Source organism: Sarcophilus harrisii, chromosome 3 (assembly GCF_902635505.1).
Source record: "Sarcophilus harrisii chromosome 3, mSarHar1.11, whole genome shotgun sequence".
Lineage (NCBI taxonomy): Eukaryota > Metazoa > Chordata > Mammalia > Dasyuromorphia > Dasyuridae > Sarcophilus > Sarcophilus harrisii.
In genome coordinates, this window is record NC_045428.1 from 566959988 (window position 1) to 566981919 (window position 21932).

General features: G+C 42.9%; 1 protein-coding gene across 1 annotated transcript in view; it reads left to right on the forward strand.

The window, feature by feature from the left end:
• The first annotated feature begins 408 nt into the window (after positions 1 to 408).
• Positions 409 to 21932, forward strand: part of LOC100924032 (protein-arginine deiminase type-2) — a 59040-nt gene continuing 37516 nt past the window's right edge. Inside the window, exons 1-3 of the mRNA XM_012545615.3 lie at positions 409 to 618; positions 14697 to 14880; positions 15197 to 15269. Of these exons, the coding sequence (XP_012401069.2) occupies positions 527 to 618; positions 14697 to 14880; positions 15197 to 15269 (349 nt within the window). The 5' untranslated portion in view covers positions 409 to 526. The remainder of the gene's footprint in view (positions 619 to 14696; positions 14881 to 15196; positions 15270 to 21932) is intronic.

A 21932-nucleotide genomic window follows, 5' to 3' on the forward strand; every position in this document is an offset into this window, starting at 1 on the left:
TGGGATTGTTAAGTCATCTAACGTTCCTTTAACTCTGTTGTTGTAGAACAATTATTGGGGAGAAAACAAAACAATAGGGCGAAGGAGGCAAGGGGTGGGGGTGGGCGTGAATGTGGGTTGGTGCGTGTGGGTAGCAGAGTGGAGGAGCAAGGAGAGAGCGGGGAGATGAAAATAACGGAGCTCCGTGGAGAGTGAGTGTGAGCACACTCATAGCCCCACTCCAAGCCCCAAGAGAAGCTGCTCTGCTCCCGGAGCTGAGCACCTGCTGATGGAACGTAGCCAGAGCAACTGAACTGCTGCCGCTAGTGGGACTCTTCGGGTTCGTCTCCCCGCCCCCCGAGGGGCGGGCCAGATCTGACGACCAATGAGACAGGAGGTGCGATGGGGGCTCCGCCCCCGCCTGGTCAATGGATAAGGCTAAGCGCTGTGGGCCTGTGGTCAGTCGCTGGCTCTGGTTCACCTAAAGCAGGTGTCGGACCCAGCCCCCAGCCCCAGCACCCGACACTCGGGAGCCAGAGCGAGGAGGATGCCGCAGGAGCGGACCGTGCGTCTACAATACGGGAACCGCATCGAGGCGGTGTGTGTGCTGGGCACTCGGCTCTGGGTAGATGTCTACAGGTGAGAGCGGTCGGCCCAGACACCTGAGCCGGGACCGAGAGGGCTCCGATCACGGGGACAGCCTGCATCCCGCCTCCCTGCTGCTGCCTAGTCACGGCCTCTCCCCGGCACCTCCCCCACTCTGCCCTCTGCCCTCCCTCTCCGATAGCCTCTCCTCCACTTCGGAAGCCCCCGACCTCCCGGCCTCAGCCCCCTGTCCCCAGCTCTGCCCAGCCCCTTTTTACTCGCCTTCCCGTCTCCACTGCCTCAAATCCTCAAGTACCTACCTAGTTTCTCTCTCTCCATCCCAGTTTCCCGAACCCCCTCTTCTGCTGGTCTCACGTTGGCGGGTCAGGGACTCTCGTTTGCCTTTCTTTTAGATCTGGCGTTTAGCACATGGCCTGGCATGCAGTAGGTGCTTAATAAGTGTTAACTGACTGACTTCTATTCTTTCTATCACCATCCCAGTCCCACCCATCCTTGGTCCCCATCCCACTCTTCTCCAATTCCGTTTTATGGTTTTCTCTGTCCCAATCCCAGTTTCTCCTCATCTCCAGCCCCCGCGTTGTTCCCACACCTTTCCTGCGCCCATCCCAGTCCCTGTACACTTCTTTCTCTACCCCAACATAGGCTTTAGTCTGTGCTCCCAAACTCCTCTTCCTCTTTCTGCCCTGGCCCATTTCCTTTTCACTCTTTACTTCTTCATACTACTAAGCTTCTTACCCTATAAATAGTACTTATCTCTGTAATACCTCCCCTCCAACTTCTCCCTCCTTCTTATTCTCCTTATAGCATCCTAGTTTCTTCTCTGCTTTTTTCCTACCTTCTTTTCATCTCTTATTCTCACACCACTCCTCTTTCTTCTCTCTCCTTTCTCCACTTTTCCCATCTCTTTCTTTCTCCCCTGTTCCTTTCTTGCCAACAATTTTCCTCACCAATGGCATAGCTTCATCTCTTTCCCTTAAGCCATTCCCCCTGGTTTTCCAACTTATCCCTTTCCTTCAGCCACCTCCTCCTCGAGTCCTCCTCAGCCCCAGCTTGACCTTCCTCAATTTTTTCTGCTCCCAATCCTTCTCTCCCTATCCCCACTCTAGCTTCTTTTCCCCCCAGCATCTCAGCTGAGTTCTCTGGGTCAAGTTAACTCAGACCCAGAGCTTATCCCTTAGAGAGGCCAGGAGAGAGATATGATTCTGGGAATCTTGGCCCCCTGGGGCTGCCCTGCAGCTAATGTTTCAAAGCCCCACAAGGATGGTGTTAGTGATCTTTTATGAACTCTGACCAAATACCTTATCCCGGAATCCTTCCCCACACCACCTCTCTGAACCCTGGACGAGTCTGCATGGTACATCCATGAGGTTGTTTCTCGCTAAGCAGAACCCCAGGTTTAAGGATTAGTTGTTTTTGTCGTTCAGGAGGGTCCAATTCTGTGACCCCATTTAGGGTTTTCTTGGCAAAGATAGTGTAGTAGTTTGTCATTTCCTTTCCCAGTTCATTTTATGGATGAGGAAACCAATTGACTTGCCAGGATCCTACAGCTAGTGTCCGAGGCCAGATCTGAACTCAGGAAGATGAGACTCAGAGCTCTATGTATTATGGTGCTCCTGATGGTTATTTAGATTCTCTCTGTTGGTTCCTTTCCCTTTCTTTTCTTTGGATGTAAAGATATTTGACTGGCAGAAAAGGGGCCCCAGTCTCCAGGACCAGTCTAGAGATGGACATAATTAGAATTGGATTCTTAGAGATTGGGAGAAGGTGTACCTGTGCTCTTACCCCACCCCACTCCATGTCCCTTGCTGAATATAAGATGGAAAAAGAGTTTTCCAATTCCTCTGCCCCTGGTATACATATAAATATATATCAGCAAGAAGAGAAACTCACCAGGACCTTCTCAGAGGTAAATGATGAAGACCCCAGAAATATACTCTCCAACTGTATCCCCTTTGCTTAGCACGGTGTCTAGCACAAAGTAAATGCTTGTTGACTGATTAATTGGCCAGACCAATATAACAGAAGCCCAGATTTGAAAGGGAGCCTAGAGAGTATCTAACCCAACCCATATCTAAATAGGAATCTGATCTAGAATAGCATCCACGTGAGACCAGACCACCAGGAATTCCAGCTTCTATTGCTCCTTCCTTCATACAGGAGAGGATCTCAGGGCAAAGCTCCTCCAACTGGGATCCTTGGGTATTACAAAGAACACCTTCACTATCATCAATTCAGTTCAACAAATACTGCTTGAGTACATTAAATGTATAGTTAATATATACATAAGTATATTAAATAAATGAATATATTAAATGTAAAAGGCACAATACAAGTCACTAGACAAAAGTCAAAAAAAAAAAAAAACCAGTACCTGTCCTTGAGAAGCTTACACTCTTTTAAAGATCATAACTGTTGACAGCTCAAAGTATATGCAGCAAATTCATTTCTAGAGGAAGCAATAACTAGGGGAACAGGGGAAAGCTTTGTGGAGAAAGTAGTACCTGTCTTGAAAGGAGGGTAGGGACTCTCTGAAGAGATGGACAGAGGGGACTTTGGGCCCTGAGCACAATCCAGACTAGGTATTGGAAGAGAGAATGTTGTCTGTCAGAGAATATGGACTCTAATCAGAGACTAGAAAAATGAGCGGGAGCCAAAGGGTGGAGGGCTTTAAATATCATCATGAGTCTCAATTTTAGACTCCTGGAAGCAACAAGGAACTATTTATTGAAAAGAATTTTTTTGAATATTGAAGTGATCTAGTTAGATATATCTGAGGAATACCCATCTGTCAGATGCATGGAAGATAAGCTGGAGATAGAGGATAGTGACTAGAGGCAGGGAGACCAATGAGGAGACTCCTGCCATAACTTAGACCAGAAGCAATAAGTCCCTGAACAAGGATGCTTGAGTGGGAGAGGAAGAAAAGGGAATGGATGTGAGAGATGTTGGGAAGGTAGAATTGAGAAGGCTTGGCAGCTGATTGGATACGGGTATGCTGGAGCCAGCTGTCTATTGTTAATTTTTTAGTGTGAGCATTTACACCTCATAAATTTCAATTGCTGCAAATTGGTGCTTTGATTTATTGCTTATTGGTAGTCTAGATTGAAGGAATTGTTCTATTAACACATATTAAACTTATAAATGTTTGAATCTTCCCTTCCCCAGTCTGATTGTTAAATATTTACCAGTAAATTCCTATATTGCTCTATAAATATTGTTTAAGATTAGTATGAGTTCAATAGAAGGCTCAGTGAATGAAATTTTCATCACTGAACTGGGAAGCCTGGTGATTGGGGGCTAATAATAACAATAACAACAACTGAAATTTATATGGCACTTTGAGATTTGCAAAATTCTTTCCATCCATTATCTCACTTGAACTTCACAATGGTGAGGGATGGCGGTAATGGTATTAGTGACAGCACCGGGTTGATTTGCTACACACTCTTGGGTGTGAGGGAGAGTGACATATTAAAAGCTAACTCTGGGGATGCAAACATGGATGCCTGGAAGAATGTATGGAAGGATGTATGTCTGAAAGACACTTTCAATAGAAAGGGGGAAGTTTAGAGGAAGAGTAGGTTATAAAGGAAATATTATAGGTTCTGGTTTGGATATGTTGAGTCTGAAGTCTGGGTGGTTTTTTATTGAGACATCCAGGTGAAGACTGTAGTTGAAGACATACCACTGGAATTTAGAAAGATTAAATTTGGGGGTCATTACCACAGAGATAATAATTGAACCAATAGGATCTGAGGAGAGAGAGATTGACAGAGACAGACAGACAGAGACAAAGACAGAGAGAGACATACAGGTTGAAAGAGATAATGAGGGGGAAAAAAAAGAGATGGTGAACTTGGGAAAGAGAGATAAGATGAAGAAGGAATTGAGAAGAGAGAAAGGAGAGTGAGAGACAGTGATAAGCAAAGGGAAAGGACAGAGTCTAGGAATACTCAACATTTTGTGGATGGGAGGAATATGATCATCTGTGGAAGGAAATTGAGAAGGAATAGTCAGAAAAGTAGAACCACCAAGAGAGAAGTCTTATAGAAGCCAAAGGAGCTTCTATAGACTTAGGGAGCATCTAGTCTAACTCCCTTATGGTAGAAAAGGAAAAGCCCTTCCCCAAAGTCTTATAGCCAGCAAGTGACAGAGTTGAGATATGAACCTGCATCCTCAGCCTTCAGAACCTACCTAGAGCCTTTCCACTAGACCACACTGCCTCCTTGTCAACAAGCTTTTCTTAATGATCAAGCTCCATCACCCCCTAAATTGAGGCTGCATTTGGGGTGAGTTGTCTGTCACCAGGTCTCCTAATCCCCTAAGCCAGAGCTGTCACTGTACACGCCTGTTTATTTACAGTTGGGCATTCTTGGTACCACTGTGCCAAGCTCTCAGCTGGAGGTAAGGAGGGTGAAGAGGGGCCAGGAAAAAGACCAATGGGGAGGAACAGATGAGAAAGAAAAGTTCCAGTGGGTTCTCTCACTTCCTCCTCTCTGGTCATATGGATGAAATAGGACAGTGAAAGGAGAGAGGTCTAAAGGCAATATAATAAAGTAAAAAGAGGAACAAAAAAGTTGGGTTTTGGTAGTTGAGAAAATTTTAGTAATTCAATAGTAATTGAGTACTTAACCCCCCCCTTCCCTGCTCTTCCTTTTCCTTGTCCCCAAAAGAGCCAATGAGGCAAAGGTCCTCCAAGGTCATCTTCCTTTCACTCCCTCAAAGGAAGAAGTCCTATTGTTTTCTAAGTATTAGAGAAAATGCAATCACAGGACTCTTAGAGATAGAATGGTACCCTATATTAGAGAAGGTTACAAGATTAGAACTGACAAAACTTTAGAACAGGACCCTCAAAACTGGAAAGGCCTTAGAATAGAAAATATTGGAACCTAGAGGTCCGAGCTAGGAGGGGCTTTAGAGCAGAAAATGTTAGAAGATCCTTAGAAATAGAGGGAACCTTAGAACAGAGAATATTAGAACATAAAATGTCAGAGCCACAAGTTTTAGAATACACTTAGAACTGGGAAGTGACTACTACATAGCAGGATCTATTAGCCTAGCTGGACTCTTCTAGGAGAGATCGTCAGTCTCGCAGCATCTTCAGGGTAACCTTTGGCTTTAGAATAAGAATCCTCTGGGAGATCAAAGGGTTCTACTCCTTATCTCCATTACAGCCTATACAAAACCATCCAGTACAGTGATCTTTTAACCTCTGCCTAAACAGTTTCCCAATAGTTGACCCTAATTTCTTTTTTATCCTCAATGGTATTTTTTTTCAAATATATGTAAAGATAGTTTTCAATATTCATTTTTGTAAGACTTTGTGTTCCAAATTTTTCTACCTCTCTCCCTTACCTCCCCCCACTCCAAGGCACCAAGCAATCCAATAAAATATATGTCCTTTTAAACTTATTTCCATATATGTTATGTTCTGCAAGAAAAATTAGACCAAAGAGAAAAAATCACATGCAAGAAAAAGACAAACAAAAAGTGGAAATAATATGTTTTGATCTACATTCAGTCTCCATAGTTCTCTCTCTGGATGTGAATGCCATTTTTCAATTGATCCTATGTTCTTAACAAGCTTCCCCCTTCCCTCTTTTAGTATCTAGAGCTTAGTCATCAGTTAAGTTCAGTTATTTAATTCTATAGATGATAAAACAGAGTCCCAAGAGATAGCCAGATTTAGAACTGGGAGGGACCTAAGAGATTTTTTCATACAATCTCAACTCAGTGCCTGTCCCTCATGCCTGGATTGCCCTCATTCCTTCTTGGAACCCCTCAATTCCTTCAAAGCTCAGCTCAAATTTGACCTCCTATACACCAGTCATTCAAAAGCCATTCATTAAGTGCCCACTGTCCTGAGTGCAAGAGATGCTTTTGGAGGTCAAAGATAGTCCCTGTCCTCAAGAAATTATGTATAGACAGTCTATAGACAAGATGAAAGGGAACAATCAACAGAAGGAGGGCACTAAAATTAACAGAGTTTGGAAATGGATCCCTGTAATAGGAAGAGGGATTTTATTTATTTGTGAGACAATCTGGATTAAGTTACTTATTCAAAGACATTCTGCTAGTGTCAAGTGTCTGAGGTCAGATTTGAACTCAGATCCTCCTCTGTCTACCCACTGTACTATCTAGGTGCCCTGGAAAAGGAGATTTTAGCTGGAACTTGAAGGAAGTTATGAATACAGAAGCCAGGGACAACAATGAAGTCTTGTCTTGATTTCCCTGGCCCTTGCCAGCTAGTAGGGTCTCCTGTCTAAAATTACCTGGAATTTATTTTACATACAATTTGCATGTGTCAAATATGTGTTATCTGCCTGCATGGATTATAAATTCCTTAAAGATCGGGGTAATTTGGGGTTTTTTGGTCTTTGGGTAATACAGGACCTACAGTAGACATTTTAAATGCTTAAGTGCTGATTGATTGTGATGGGATACCCTTTTGATTTTCACAAACATCTTGTAAGATAGAAAGTCTTAATATTAAAATCCCTATTTTACAGATGTGAAAACTGAGGTGTAGAAAAGCTTACTCACTTGCTCAAGGTTATATAGTTAATAAGTTTCTGAGCTAGGATTCAAATCCAGATCTTGTAGGTCTTTATATTTGGCACTCTTCCCACCATGCAATTACCCTAACTGTCCATTCAAAGTGCTATTTTAGGATTATTAATCAGTTTAGGATTATCTGTGCTGTCTTTGCTCACAATATGTGGCTGGTGCCATGAGTTGAGAAATAGCTGTATTTGGAATTGTCTGTCCTCCCCACTCCCATTCCCCCCACCAAGCAGGGCCCACATACAGCCCAGCCACTATAGGGGCACAGAGAAGATTGTTCTGAGCTGGAGTTAAGCCCGGCCACCCCCGCCTTCCCGGAGCCTGTCAGAGCTCATGGGGAGCTCGGTCCCAAGGCGTGATCAGATGGGTCCCATAAATCAGGGTAACACCCCTACATGTCTCACCCTAAAAAGGCCGGCTTCTGCCAGGAGTGGCTCCGGGGACAGGTGTCCAGCTGCACTGCCAAGGTCCAAAGGGAAGAGGCTACCTTTGAAAGACAGGAGATTAGACTGGACCAAAGCCTAGCTTACATCATACCCACAGGGAGTCTTGTTTTTCCCTAGTGGCTGTGGCTGGTGAGAAGAGAAGGGACAAGGCAGCCGAAGAAGAGGCAGCTTTGTGTAGGACAGAGGTCCCTGGCCTGATGAGGAGCTTGAAGCCAGAGACAGAAGGATCTTGTCCAGATCACAAAGAGGCAAAGTTGGGACTAAAACCCAAGCATTATATCCCCTGGATGCTCATCCATGATTACTTCATACCCTTTATCTCATTTCTGGAAATAAGGGAGGGACAGGACTGACAAGCCCCATCTTACAGATAAGAAAACTCTAGAGCACATAGAAATAGGAGAAGGGGTGAATCATTTTTCCCCCAAGACTGAGGTGAGGATAATAGGAATAAAGACTTAAAGTGAGAAGGAACCTTGGAAGCCAGTTATTTGCCCAAGGTCAAATAACTACTAAGCAAGAGTGGGGTTTCGAACCCAAGTGCTCTGACTCCAAACCCAGTGTTCTTTCTACTAAACCATCTGTCCTCCTGAAAAAAAAATCAGTAGAGATTGTTGACTTACTGAGAGCAGAAGGAGAATTTGACTGAAAATCTTGGATTTGAAATCCAAGGATCAAAGTTCAAATCCAACCTCAGACACATACTAGCCATTTAAGTCATTTAAGCTGTCTGTGCCTCAGTTTCTTCACCTGTAAAATAAGGCAGTTGATCTCAAGATTCTTATGATCTCTAAATCTCCAACCTTCTGATCCTGGTTCTTTCACTGAGTACCTTTATTTTTTTTATAAACATATGCATGGATAATTTTTCAACATTAACCCTTGCAAAACTTTGTGTTCCAATTTCTTCCCCTTCCTTCCACCCTCTCTCTTAGATGGCAAGTAATCCAATAGAGGTTAAACATGATAAAAAAATATATATATATATATATGTGTGTTAAATCCAATATATGCATACTTATTTATGCAAACATATTTATATAATTATCTCTCTGCACAAGAAAAATCAAATCAAAAAGGGGAAAATGAGAAAGAAAACAAAATGCAAGCAAAAACAAAAAGAGTGAAAATGCTATGTTGTGATCCATACTCAGTTCCCACAGTCCTCTCTCTGGATGGCTCTGATGGCTCTCTCCATCACAAGATCATTAGAACTTGTCTGAATCATCTCATTGTTGAAAAGAGAATTGATCATCATATAATCTTCTTGCTGTCGGGCAAACATTTTAGTAAAAACACTAATAATCTGGAATGAGTCAGGGTAGGTCTCAGGGTTCCTACTTAACAATCTTTATACCTTGAACACGTTATTTTCCCTCTCTTGATCTCAGCTGGAGTTCTTTACAAAACAAATTGGTTAATGATTATAGAGGACTCCAAGGTGATCAGACTGGCTTCTGAGGAAGGAGGGTTCCTAAAAGGTGATGGCTTTGGGCTTCAGAATAAGGCACATATATTTGAACATGACTAATGTTGGAATTTGCTTTACTTGACTCAATTTATTTGTTATAAAAGGTTTACCTTGTCTTTTTGTTCTCCAATCGGTGAAAGGATGGTGGAGTACAAGATATCAGTCCTTAATGTTGTGGAACACATAGGAGGGGGTAGGAGTAGGGTAGCAAAAGAAAATGATGGAGGCATTTTTAAATTTTTTTCTCTTTTTTTATTAAAGTTTTTTTTTATTTTCAAAACATATGCATGGATAATTTTTCAACATTGACCCTTGCAAAACCTTGTCTTCCAAATTTTCCCCCCTTCTCTCACCCCCTCCCCTAGATGGCAAGCAATCCAATATATGTTAAACATTATAAAAATATATGTTAAATCCAAGATATGCATACATATTTATACAATTATCTTGCTGCACAAGAAAAATCAGATCAAAAAAAGGAAAGATAAGAAAGAAAATAAAATGTGAGCAAACAACCACAAAAAGAGTAAGAACGCTGTGTTGTGATCCATCCTCAGTTCCCACAGTCCTCTCTCTGGGTGCAGATGGCTCTCTTCATCACAAGATCATTGGAACTGGATGGGGGGAGGCATCCTTAAAAAAAAAACAGAAAGGAATATAAGGGAACTCAGAAAGCAGACTAACACAGACTAACAGGACAGCTTTGACAGTTACAGATTGAATTTACAGGAAAGAAAAGTAAGTCACATCATAGAGACTTATAGTATCATGGACAAGTTGTTCTACTGTACATAAGAAAGTGTTCTCTTTATACCGTGAGTGGCACAGGGCCCTGCCGACTGCAGCTCTCTGGGGCTACTATGACCCTGGCCAGCTTCTTGCCCACAGGCTCGAGAGACAAGTGGGAAACAAGCACTGTTACCTTGTAAACACCAGCAGCTCCTGCGCCCTCCGAGGATGCCAATGGGGTCCCTTGTTTTCACACTAGGCAGATAATCAGGAAACCTTGCTCACTTTCCTCCACCTCCCCTTTCCTCCCCAAGCTGCCAGGAGAGGATGGCTTTAATGAGGCTCAAGGCAGATGGTGTGATTAAAGTGAGTCCTGTGCCAAGTAAGGCTGGTACCTTGGGCCCCAGTCTGACTCCTTGAGAGAATGTTAGGAAAGTAGACTATCATTCTCAGGTGGAGAAGAACCCGAAGAGGTTAAGGAGGGCTGTGATTTTATGCCACTCATTGTTATGTCCTAACTGGAGCCCCAGAGGCCCTTAGTCTACAGTTGAGCTAGCTGAACCAGTATGGCATTCTCCCATGTTGATTTTTTTCCTATTAAAACCTATTCAAAACTCCCTCTGGGCAACCTTCTTTGACCCCTCCTGACTCAGGTCATCCAAGGAATTCTCTTAGCACTTATCAGATTATGTCAACTGCCTAACTTAGAAACTGGCTAGGAACTCCTGGAGGTTAGGGGCTCCCTAAGTCCGTCTGACAAGATGTTGCCTGAGATCAAAGACTGTATCTCCATTGGAATGGAAGATTCATGAGAATAGAGTGGATCTCCTTCACCTTGGTCCCCCCACAGTATCTAGTCTCAATGCTATTCAACTTCAAGATCTCATAGACCTTCTGGTCTTCCTTTATTCTCTTATACCAGGGATCTGTGAACCTTTGGGTATCTTTTAATGTTTCAATAACTATATTTGAAAACCATTGGATTTTTTTATCTTATGTATTTTATCTGATGCCTTTAAAAATATGAGTGATGAGATAATAATAAGCAGATTATAGGGGTAGGGGGAACGGGAAGTTGCCAAGAATACCTATTTTATGCTCTTTTAATTTTTTTATTTTATTTTAAATTTATGAACTAAAACAAGCATTTCCATGATATAGTACAATAAAAATGATGACTCATATGAAACTACAAATCCGCCCTACACAAGTGTACAACTTGCTATTCCTGTCAAAAAATGAGACAAAACTATATATATTTCATTTTTTTCTTCCTTCTCCCCCCCCCAGATTTGACTACCATTAGACACAAAATATATGTGTGTGTATATATATATATACATATATATATGTCTGTGTGTATATATGCATGTATTTATGTCTAATGGTAACCATTTATCTATATAAAGGTAGCATGTGCATATATATATATACATATTATTATAAATTATTACATATACTTCTTTTTATCAATTCTTTCTCTGGACATAGATAGCATTTTTCTTTATATGTCCTTGATATTTAATTTGGGAAAATTTTAAAGTTAAAATAATTTATTTGCTCAAAATCATTCTTAAAACAATATTGTTGTATTATACAGGCTCTCCTGGCTCTGCTCATTTCAATCTTCACTATTTCACATCCTATTTTTAAAATCACACCTGCCCTTCCCCATCCTCTGATCCTTCCAAATCTGCTTTGCAAGAGAACCTTTGCAAAATGACTAGCCTGTGAACCCTAAAGACAACCCCTCAATAAGGGCATCTGTCCTTGGCACAGATGGCACCAACTGGGAACCCCTTAGGCTATGGACAAAAGACTCCTTTGTTGTTTGGATTTGGATCCGGCTCTTAGAATAGCTGTTTGCTCAAGCTTGGTGCCTAGGGAGATAGGGTAGGGCCCTCTGTTGTAGGGCTGAGACATTAACCCTTAAAGCCCTATCTGGGCAGAGAGACCATGGAATTAATGATGAGGATAATGGTGTTATATAATAATAATGATGATGATAACTGAAATTTCCCTTATATGTTGAAGTTTACAAAGCACTTAAATAGATTAACTTAATAATGTAGGCATTTTACAGACAGGGAAATTGAGACTCCGAAATGAGTGACTTGCCTATGGATACAGGGGACAAATTCCAGAGAAATATTTGACATCCAGGTCTTCCTGATTCCAAATTCTTCATCCTGAAGAATTAGACTGAGGAAAGGTGAAAGAAAGGGAAGAAGGAGAAAATAAATAGGGACCTAATGGGCTTCTCCCTGGATCTTTGTACTTTGGGAGTCACCTGGAGTCCATGGTCTGGTCCCTACCCTTACACGTCCAGAAACTTGGATTTTATCATATTTACCCAAAGGATATTGACTTTGAAAAATCAAGATTATGCTAATCAAATTATGCTAACAGGAAAAAAAACGGAGTCAACAATCGGAAAATCTAAGTTTTACTTAGAATCTGTCCCCAATTGGCCCTCAGTTTCCTCATTGGTAAAAATGAGGGAACTTAAGTAAGTGATCACTAGGCTCCTTCCATTTTTGTTCCAAGATCTTCCCAATCTCCGGCATTCTCTGCTGCAAAGTCCCTCCCAGCTCTAACAGTCCAGGACTCCATCAGACTTATTCATGGGCCCGATTGCCAATTTAATAATTTGCGATGGGAGCCATAACTTTTCAGTAAAAACTTTTCAGATTGCTGCATTCTGTCACATAGAGTGTTTCTCTCCCCAGAGAGCACTAGATAAACACTGACTCGTTCTTCCCTGGATTTCCTTTTCCTAGCCCCCACCTATGAAGACTCTTAATAAGTGTTTGTTGATTGACTAGACCCTCTGTAGCCTTCACTTTCCCCTCCCTTTTCTCAAACCCTGTTACATTCTTTCTGTTTGATGCAACTTAGTAGTTTTCTTTAGAATAGATACATTTTGAATTAGAATCTTGATTAAATTAAGAATCTTGGGCAGCCAGGTAAGGCAGTGGATAGAGCACCAGCCCTGAAGTTAGGAGGACCCAAGTTCAAATCTGGCCTCAGACACAACCCTTCTTAGCTGTGTGACCCTGGTCAAGTCACTTGACCCCAATTGCCTCAGCCAAAATAATAATAATAATAAGGATCTTTTAGGAAAAACTCTGACCTTCAGGAATAGAATGCCTGATCTCCCTAGCAACTCATTAAAGAATCTCCAGGGACAGAAGACTGATCTTAAACCTTTCTTTTCTAAACTCCTCAAATTCTGAGAGCATCTCCTATTAGTAATATGCCAACGATAGTAATAGAGCTCGAAGAGTCCTTTGGACACAAAATGTCAGAACTGGAGAGAGCTTAAAGCAGATAATGCCAGAGCTGGGAGGAGTCTTAGAATATAGAGTATTCGAGCTGGGTGGTTGTTTGTCTTTCTTTCTTGAGGAGAACCACAATATCAGGAAAGTGGTGCTATAACTTGTAAGTGAATTGGATTCAAGTGAGAGAGGGCTGTGCAAAGTCTCCAGCCTCACTTTCTCCTCATAACCATCTGGTCCAGTGGCCAGATATAGAGCAGGACACTGGAGATGGCCCTGGATGCAATGGAAGACCTTGGCCTTCATAAACGATGATCTTTCCCAGGTTTCAGTTTGATTGAGGTAGCCGCCCATTTAGTCATGAAAACGAAGTCAAAAATGAGACAAAGAATAGCCTCTTTTATCCAGTCCAAAAAAAAAAAAAATCAATCTGGGAGGGCAAGAGGTCTCAGAGATGACCTAGTGTAGATCTTATATTACAAAGAAAGACATGAGACCCGGGGGATGGGGGTGGGAATGTGACCCATCCAAGGTCACCCAGTGAATTAGCAATGATTCCCTTTGTTTGACACTCATCCTTACCTCCGCCTTTAAAGCCAGTGGATTGGTGCCCTTTCCAGAAACCCAGAATGGCATGCTGGTGTTTTGCTAACAAAGACCAAGTGAGGCCCACATAATTCCCTGTGATCCCTTGTCCAAATTTAGCCTCACAAGGCACGCAAAAAACCCAGGTCCCAGCCCCAGAGACAGGTCTTTTGCAAGCCTGTAAAATCAATAGAGTTTATCTTTTGGGACTGCTGCCTACTGGCAGCCTCCTCCCTCCCCTTCAGGGCCCTCCCTTCCCTGGACAACTATTTCCAGATGGCAGATCCCAAGGATAAGATGAACTGATTCACCCCAAGATTTTAGTGACTAACAATGACACAGTGAGACTCCTCCTTCCCTGTAATCCATATGCTCTCAATCTAGAGGAAAGGCATTGTCAATGTTGGTGCTTCAGATGATAGAGACAGATAGAGGCAATGTGATTCAGGGATCCCTTCTTGGTATTGGTGCATATTCTTCTTACTACCCTCAAGAAAGTTTTTTGGCTGTGTGACTTTTGGTAAAATAGTTCCATTTTGTGGACTTCAGGTTCCTCATCTATAAAATGAGCCAATTTGATTCAATGATTTCTAAGGGCCTTCCTGGCTCTGCCATCCTGGGTTCTCAGGCCCCTCCCAGCTCTGACCTCCTGTGTTCTAAGGGCCCTCCCAGTTCTGACATTCTGTATTCCTAGCTCTCACATTCTATGTTCTGAGGTCCCTTCCACCTCTGACATTCTGGGTTCTAAGGACCCTCTCACCTCTGACATTCTGGGTTCTAAGAACCCTCTTATCTCTGACATTCTGGGTTCTAAGAGCCCTCCCAGTCCTGACATTTTATCTTCAGTCCTAACACTTTCTGTTCTAAGTTCCCTACCACTCCTACTATTCTCTGTTCCCTATTCTCACGGATCCCTATGATCACACAAGTCAAATTCTAGTTCTAAGAGTCTAGATTTTTTTTCAAAGAGTCTAAGATTTCATCCCCCTAGTGCCACATGAGAGCCTCTCCATAACCCAGCTCTTCTCTCTTTTGCAGTGCAGCCCCTGCTGATGCCAAAACCTTCAGCCTGAAACACACAGCTGCCGTACAAGTAGAGGCAGTGATCGATGGGCAGGCTGAGGAGGCCACGGCCAATGGCAAACAGCGATGGGCCCTCTCCCCCAGCACCATTCTCCGTCTCAGCATGAACCAGCCCAGCACAGATGTCAGCAGCGATAAGGTACAGGAACGTCGAGGGTTGGGTTTAAGGTAGGAAAGGAAGATGGACACCCACCAGAACAGCAGTGGGAAGAGGAATCTGAAGGTTAAAGGAACTATGTCAGCTCTATGTGAGCAAAGGCTTTACTGAGAGCCTAAAAATGGTGGCAGGGCTGGGGGAGATCTGACCTTATCTTAACCTAGAGTTTCATACTACAAGCATATGCATGATGAGAGAGAGAACTGGCTTGATAGGCTAAAAATTGGGGGGTTGAACAATGTTCTGAAATGTCATCAGCTGCCTTCTTCTTCTTCCTTCTCCCACAATGGATCCCCAGGTGACCGTCAACTATTATGCAGAGGAAAGCAATACTCCCATTGATCAAGCTGGTCTTTTCCTCACGGCTATTGGTAAGTAACAACCAATATTATAGAGATCTGCCCATTTAGCATCACAGACTCTTTGCCTTTCTGTTCTAGGAGGGGTCTTAAACATGGAACATCAGAGTAGAGAATATTAGAGCTGGTAGGGGTCATAAAATATAAACCTTAGAACATAAAATGGCAGAATTGGAAGGGGACCTTAGAACAAAGATTGTCAAAGCCAGGAGGGTCATAAAACATAGAATTTCAAGCCTGAGAGGGAACCCAAAGTGTCAGCTGGAAGAGATTCTAGAATTTTGGAAAGATGATTTATGCTTTGGAAAGGATGCTAGAATAAAGAATGTCAAAACTGGAAAATGACCTTAGAACAGAGACCATCCTATTTGGGAAGACCCTTAGAACAGAGAATGTCAGAACTGGAAAGGTTCCTTAAAACAGAATACATCAAAGTTCAGAATATGTTTAGAACACACAAGTTTATCAGTGGAAGCACAGAAGCAAGCACACAGCCTTGTTTCATTCCATTGGTACCTGGGAAAGCTCGAAAGCATTGCCTATTGCCCAGAACCCAGGCAAGCAGGCCATTGTGAAACTGGCATACTATACCAAGGAACTTCTCTGGACAACCAAATTTTGTTCCTCGGCTCCTTCTGAAGCCACACAGGCTCTCAGGTAGATGGTCTTTTTCTAGATGTGAGGTCAGCCTATTAAGAAGTTTTCTGGCAAGAATCTTGCCAGCAATGACTAAGAATGAGATTCCCCCTGTGATTATCACAGGACAATCTATTCCCTTTACTTTTATAAAGAGGACAATGGAGGCATCCTACGGGCATAATTTCCTCTTGGAAACTTGGAACTTAATCTAGAAAATTTTAGTCAGCTTTTGTATGAGCAATGAACCCCACCATCCCTCAAATCTCGGGAGGAATAGAATCAACCCCTGTGCTTTATCACTCAAAAGTAAGCTAATGGCATTCAAAAACCTCTTCTTTAGTTTGAATTGTCTTAGGAAGATTCTGAAGATCACCTGGCAGGATAAGGTACCAGATGCAGAGGTCCTTTCTTGAGCTAAATTGTCAAGCATTCTCTTCTACAGAGAGCACAACTCCCTTGGGCTGGGCAGCTTGTTCAAAAGCCAAATGTATTCTTGCTAAAAAAAAAAAAAAAAAGTATTTTATGGATAACTCACACAGGGCAAGCACTCACAAGGTGATCAGAAAAAGTGATACGAGAACACTCTCAAGGTCCCTCTTAAGAACTTTAGCATTGATTGTGTGATATGGGAAGGAAACACTGGCCCCAAATCACTCATGTGACATGTCCTCAATAGAAACAGTGATGTGCTCTAGGAGCAAAGCAGAATAAACATGAGATGTGCAAAGTTAGAGAAACTACCCCAAATGTTCATAGGGACTATTTGTGTCCACCCTGTGGCAGAGCGCTCCGAGCTCGTACTGGTCTGATCAGCCATAGTCGGACACACTGTAACTGAACTCTAACAGAGTGATGTCATTTTGGTCCTCTTCAAGAATGAAACACTATTGTGTTTCCACACAGCAGTGGAAAGAGACCTTAAAGCAAAAAGTGTTAAAGCTAGTTGGACCCTGAGAACAGAGAATGTCAGAGCTGGAAAAGCACCTTAGAGAATATCAAAGCTGGGAGGATCCTGAGAACAGAGAATGTCAGAATTGACAAGGGATCTTAGAGAATATCAGAGCTGGGAGAACCCCAAGAACAGAAAATGTCAAAAATGAAAAGGGATCTTAGAACAGAAAACATAAAAGTTAGGAGGATCCTCACAACTTGAATTGTTTGACTGTAGAATGTCACAATGGAATGGAACTATTTGCTCCAACCCCCTCATTTTTTTAGTTGAAAGATTATTCAAGGTCACTCATTGAGGTAATGCCAGCTAACACCAAATCAGATTTGGCACAGGCAGCTTTTCTACACAGTTCTCATGAATAATGCAGACTCACCAGGGGATAGAAGGAGTGCCCAGAGGTCCTTGGCTCTGTGTTCTGTTGCCCAGGGCATTCTGCCAAGGCTCCAACAGAGGCTCCCCTGAATGAACCCCCCCAAAAAAAGATTTCAAGCTCCTAATGTTGCACACTGTGAGGAGACAGAAAGAGGAGGGCTTAAGTGAAGACAGAAACAGAAGTGGCCAAACCAGGGGTCTGAGGGAGTGGAACCAGAGCTCCCAGGATGGTAGCCATCAGAGCTGCAGCGATCAGCTCAATGGGCATTGGGACTGAGCTGTCTCAGGTAACATCCCTAACTCACCCTTTCAGAAACATAATCTCCCTGTGACCCTGTTCTGACTAGAAATGGGAAGAGCTCTGTTAGGGGGCACAGGAAACAGACTTGGGCTATGTGGCCTGTGTGGGGGGAAACTTCAGCAGGAAGCACAAGCTGGGAGAAAGGTACAAAGACACAAATTTCAGCTTGAAATCAAGAAAAACAGCACAGTCATGGCATGGGTTGTGCCCTGAGATCATATTAATAAGAGCTCATATTTCTAGAACATTTTAAAGTTTAGAAAAATATTTTCCTCAAATAGCTCCATGACGTAGGTTATGTACAAATTTTTACATCCACTTTACAGATGTAGAAACTGAGACTCAGAGAAGTCACTTGGATCATGAATCTGAAATTGGCAAGGACTTCAGAGGCCATCTAGTTCATTGTATTATTTTTATATTTAGTGAAACTGAGGCTCAAGAAAACTAGATGTTAGGCCCCTGGTCACAGATAGTAAGTGATAAGTTAAATTTGTACCCAGTCCCTCCACCTTATTAGCTGTGTGACCCTGAGCAAGTCATTTCACCCTGTTTCTCCATCAGTTTCTCCATCTGTAAAATGAGCTGGAGAAGGAAATGTTAACCACTCCAGTATCTTTGCTGAGAAAATCCCAAATGGGATCACATAGAGTTGGACACGACTGAACAACAGAATAACCACAAACCTCAGAGTCCAGAGGCCCTGCTCTTTCTATTGAATCCTGCTGAAGAAGGATTATCTAGATAGCAAAGTTCAGAGGCACTAGACCCACTGGTTCCAGATCACTGTTCTTCTGCTATCACACACTTCCTGTTGTGAGGTGTTCTAACAGCTTATTTGACCCTTTGTGAAGAGAAATGAGGGTTGGGAAAATGGTCCTTGTCCCGGACTGAGACGATCATCATCTTCCAGCTATGAGAATCTATAGGTTGTAATGTCTCCCGGAATGAATTCCTAAAGAGACAGTTTGGGGAATCCACTTCCATCAATCAGCAAGAGGGCAAGAGACATTGAATCCACTAAGATGCAGGAGAAAAAAGCTGGATTCAGGGGCTCTGCATTCAAATTCCGACCTGATACCAACATGTGGCTGGGGCAAGTCCTCTTCTATAAAGGAATGGGGTTAGACTAAAGGGCCTTGAAACTCCTTCTAGATCTGTGATGCTAGAATCTCAAATCCCTACCATCTCCTGCCTCCTTGGTCTCTTCTGCTATTCTAGAAAAAGCATTAAGTCTCTATTTTGTGGAAAGGCTTGGAAGAAAGATGAGGAAGTAAAGAGAATAGAATTGTAAAGAAGTAATAACTTTGTTACCTAGATGGTTCTCAAGTCAACTTGAAAAGAGGCAGAAGCAAGAATCCAATAAAGGGATGCAATAAATAATATATGCTAATCTTGCAATAGTGCGTAAGCCCCCCAGTACCCTCTGGAATATGACCTGGAAGCTAGTATAGGGGAAAGAACCCTGAATTTAGAACCAGGACACCGAGGTCTCTTACCTCAAATCCCAGCTTGGTTCCTTATTATTTATGTATCTTCAAACACATTATTTCACCTTTCTTGACTTCATTTGCTTCATCCATAAAATGGGCATATTTGTACTTCCCTTCTCAACAGTACTTGAGTGGATGAGATCATTAAAATTTCCCAGGTGCTCTTACAATACAAGGAGTATTAGGGGCAGCTCGGTGGTGCAGTGGATAGAACACCAGCCCTGAAGTCCAGGAGGACATGAGTTCAAATATGACCTCAGAACTTAAGATTTTCTAGCTGTGTGACCCTAGGCAAGTCACTTGACCCCAGTTGCCTCAGCAAAAATAAAAAAAAAAAAGAATACGAGTATGAATTTTTTTTTCTGCATTCCCCATAATACCAACCATTGTAGCAAAATACAGCAGATCTTTAATGAATGCTGATTGATTGATCAGTTCTTTTTTTTCCCCTTTTGTCCAGTCCTGGGATTTCACAGATCTAAAGAACCCCTCCCCCAATGCAGATTGGCAACTTGGTTAAAACTTGAGGCCTTTGCCTTTCTTTGTATCCCTGCTGCCTAGCCTGGCACAGGGTAAGGGTTTAATGAATGCTTATTGACTTGGTAAAGAATTGCCTTAAAATAAATAAATGAACAATTTTAAAACAGCTTAGAAAATTAATCCAGGATGTGGAGTTCAATGAACTGCCAAGGCTCCCACAGCCATTATGTGTCAAGGGAGGGATTTGAAACCCGGTCTTCCTGACTCCAAAGCCAACTTTTCACCTACCCTCCTACACCATCTGGCCCCTTAGTCCTATTTTACAGCTAAGAAAAACTTAGGCTCAGAAAGGTCGGTATTGGGATGTATGGTCTGGTTTTCCTACTTCTGTTAGGAGCACAGGATTATCTCTACCATGTCTGAATGAAGGGATGAAAGTATGTTAACTAACAACATTCCCCCAGTTATCCTACTGAAGACAACCCAGGAATACACAGAGGGTAATGTGTAGCCTGAGAGGAAACAATATAATGTGGAAGAGGATCATGGGATCATAAGTTAGAGTGGGAAGAAAACCTGGGGTCCTCTAGCCTAGTGACCTCATTTTACAAAGGGGGAACTAAGGTCCAAATTGGTTACAGCTTGCTGAAGATCACACAGCTTATTAATAAGTGTCAAAATGACTTGGAGTCCAGGTCTTCTGCCTCTGAAGTCAAGGCTCTTTTCAGCGTGCCACATGGGAGCGTTGCCTTGGTCATAGAGAAGGGACTTCTAGGCTACTAGTGTGGTCTCTGCCCCCAAAGTCCAGGGCCCAGCTCGATCTGCCCGCCCCAAGGGTAGCATTGAGAATGGAGAACTGGGCTCTATCACCTGGAATGATAGTTCTTTCTACCCCAGGAAGCTGGAGAGCTGGGCACCTGGCCACGTCGGGAGGCGGGAGGACTGTGGTAGGTGTTACCACCTTGAGTTCTGAGGCCAAGGAGAGGAGAGAGGGACCCAAGGAAGGCAAGCAGCAGCAGCCTCTCCACCCTCACGTTACCCTGAACCCAATCCCCTTGACATTTCCCTTTAATCTGCCTTGCACTGGTGGGTGTACCACCTGACACCTTGGGACTATTCTGGGGAGCTGACCTAGGAGCCGGAGCCTTTGGAAAATCTCTCCTGGGCTGGGAGGCCCCAATGCCAGATTCCCCCAGCTCTTCCTACCACCACATCCAACAGAGGAGAGAGAGAGAGAGAGAGAGAGAGAGAGAGAGAGAGAGAGAGAGAGAGGCAGAGAGAAGGTGAGGCAGAGGGAGAGAGAGAGGAGTATAGAAGCAAAAGATGATGGGACCTTCCAGGGAGGTGAAACTGGTATGTCCCTACATAATAAGTCAATCCCTGATGAAGAGGGTTAAAGAAATCACAGAATAGTGGATAGCATTAAATCCCATCTCATATACTTAATAGCCATGTGACGTTAGGAAAATTGCTCAACTCTTCTGAGCCTCAGTTTCTTCATCTGTAAAATGAGTGGAGGATGAACTCTAAGATCCCTTCCAATCCTGAATCTATGACCCTATGATTGTGTACACTGGAAAGATGGTCCACCAAGACCAAATCATTGGGGAAGGAGTTACAATGGAATGCCTGATGTGGGATGGGAAGAAGAGTACATAAACTGATAGAATTGCGTTAGCGAAATATATAAAACAAACCCAATAGTAATCATGATAATAATGTATATTTCGATAGTGATTTGCTTCCAAGCAGTCTCAAAGTTTGGGGATGGGGAAGTATTCCCATTTTACAGATGAGAAAAATGAAGGTAATGAGGAAAGACTTGACCATGGTCACACTACTAAAATCAAGGTTTCAACTCGAATCTCTTGCCTTCAAATACAGCTCTCCTTCCATTACTACATAGTTAAGCTTTAAGGAAAGCACAGAGCCTCAGATTTGGAAAGATGGAGAAGAGGTGGAACCAGCAGATGGTGAACAGAATAGAGAGAGACATGGCTGCCTAATCCATCCCAGAATGCAAGTCTCCATGACAATATAATCACCCAATCAATTATGGTCATCTTGGCTTTCCTTGAAAGTCTCTAGGAAAGGGAAATCCTAGGGCCTGGCTTGACCCATTTTGCTCTTGGGTACATCTAATAACAAGGGAGGAAGTTTTTCCTTAAGCTAAGGCTAAATCATCCCTTCTGCAGTTCCCTCCTGGCCCGCCCCACCATTACTCCTTATTCCGCTCTCTGGGGCCAAGAAAAATAAGTCTAATTTTGCTTTCACATATGACAGTCGTGGAAAACTTTGAACACAGCTTGCCATGAAGGATTGGAGCTCTGGTCACTAGGTTTCATTTCCTGCAATAAGGACAGTTGAGAAGCTGCACTGTGGGGCATAGACCAGTAACTTGGGACTCACCAGGCCTAAGTTTGATTCTCGACCCAGTC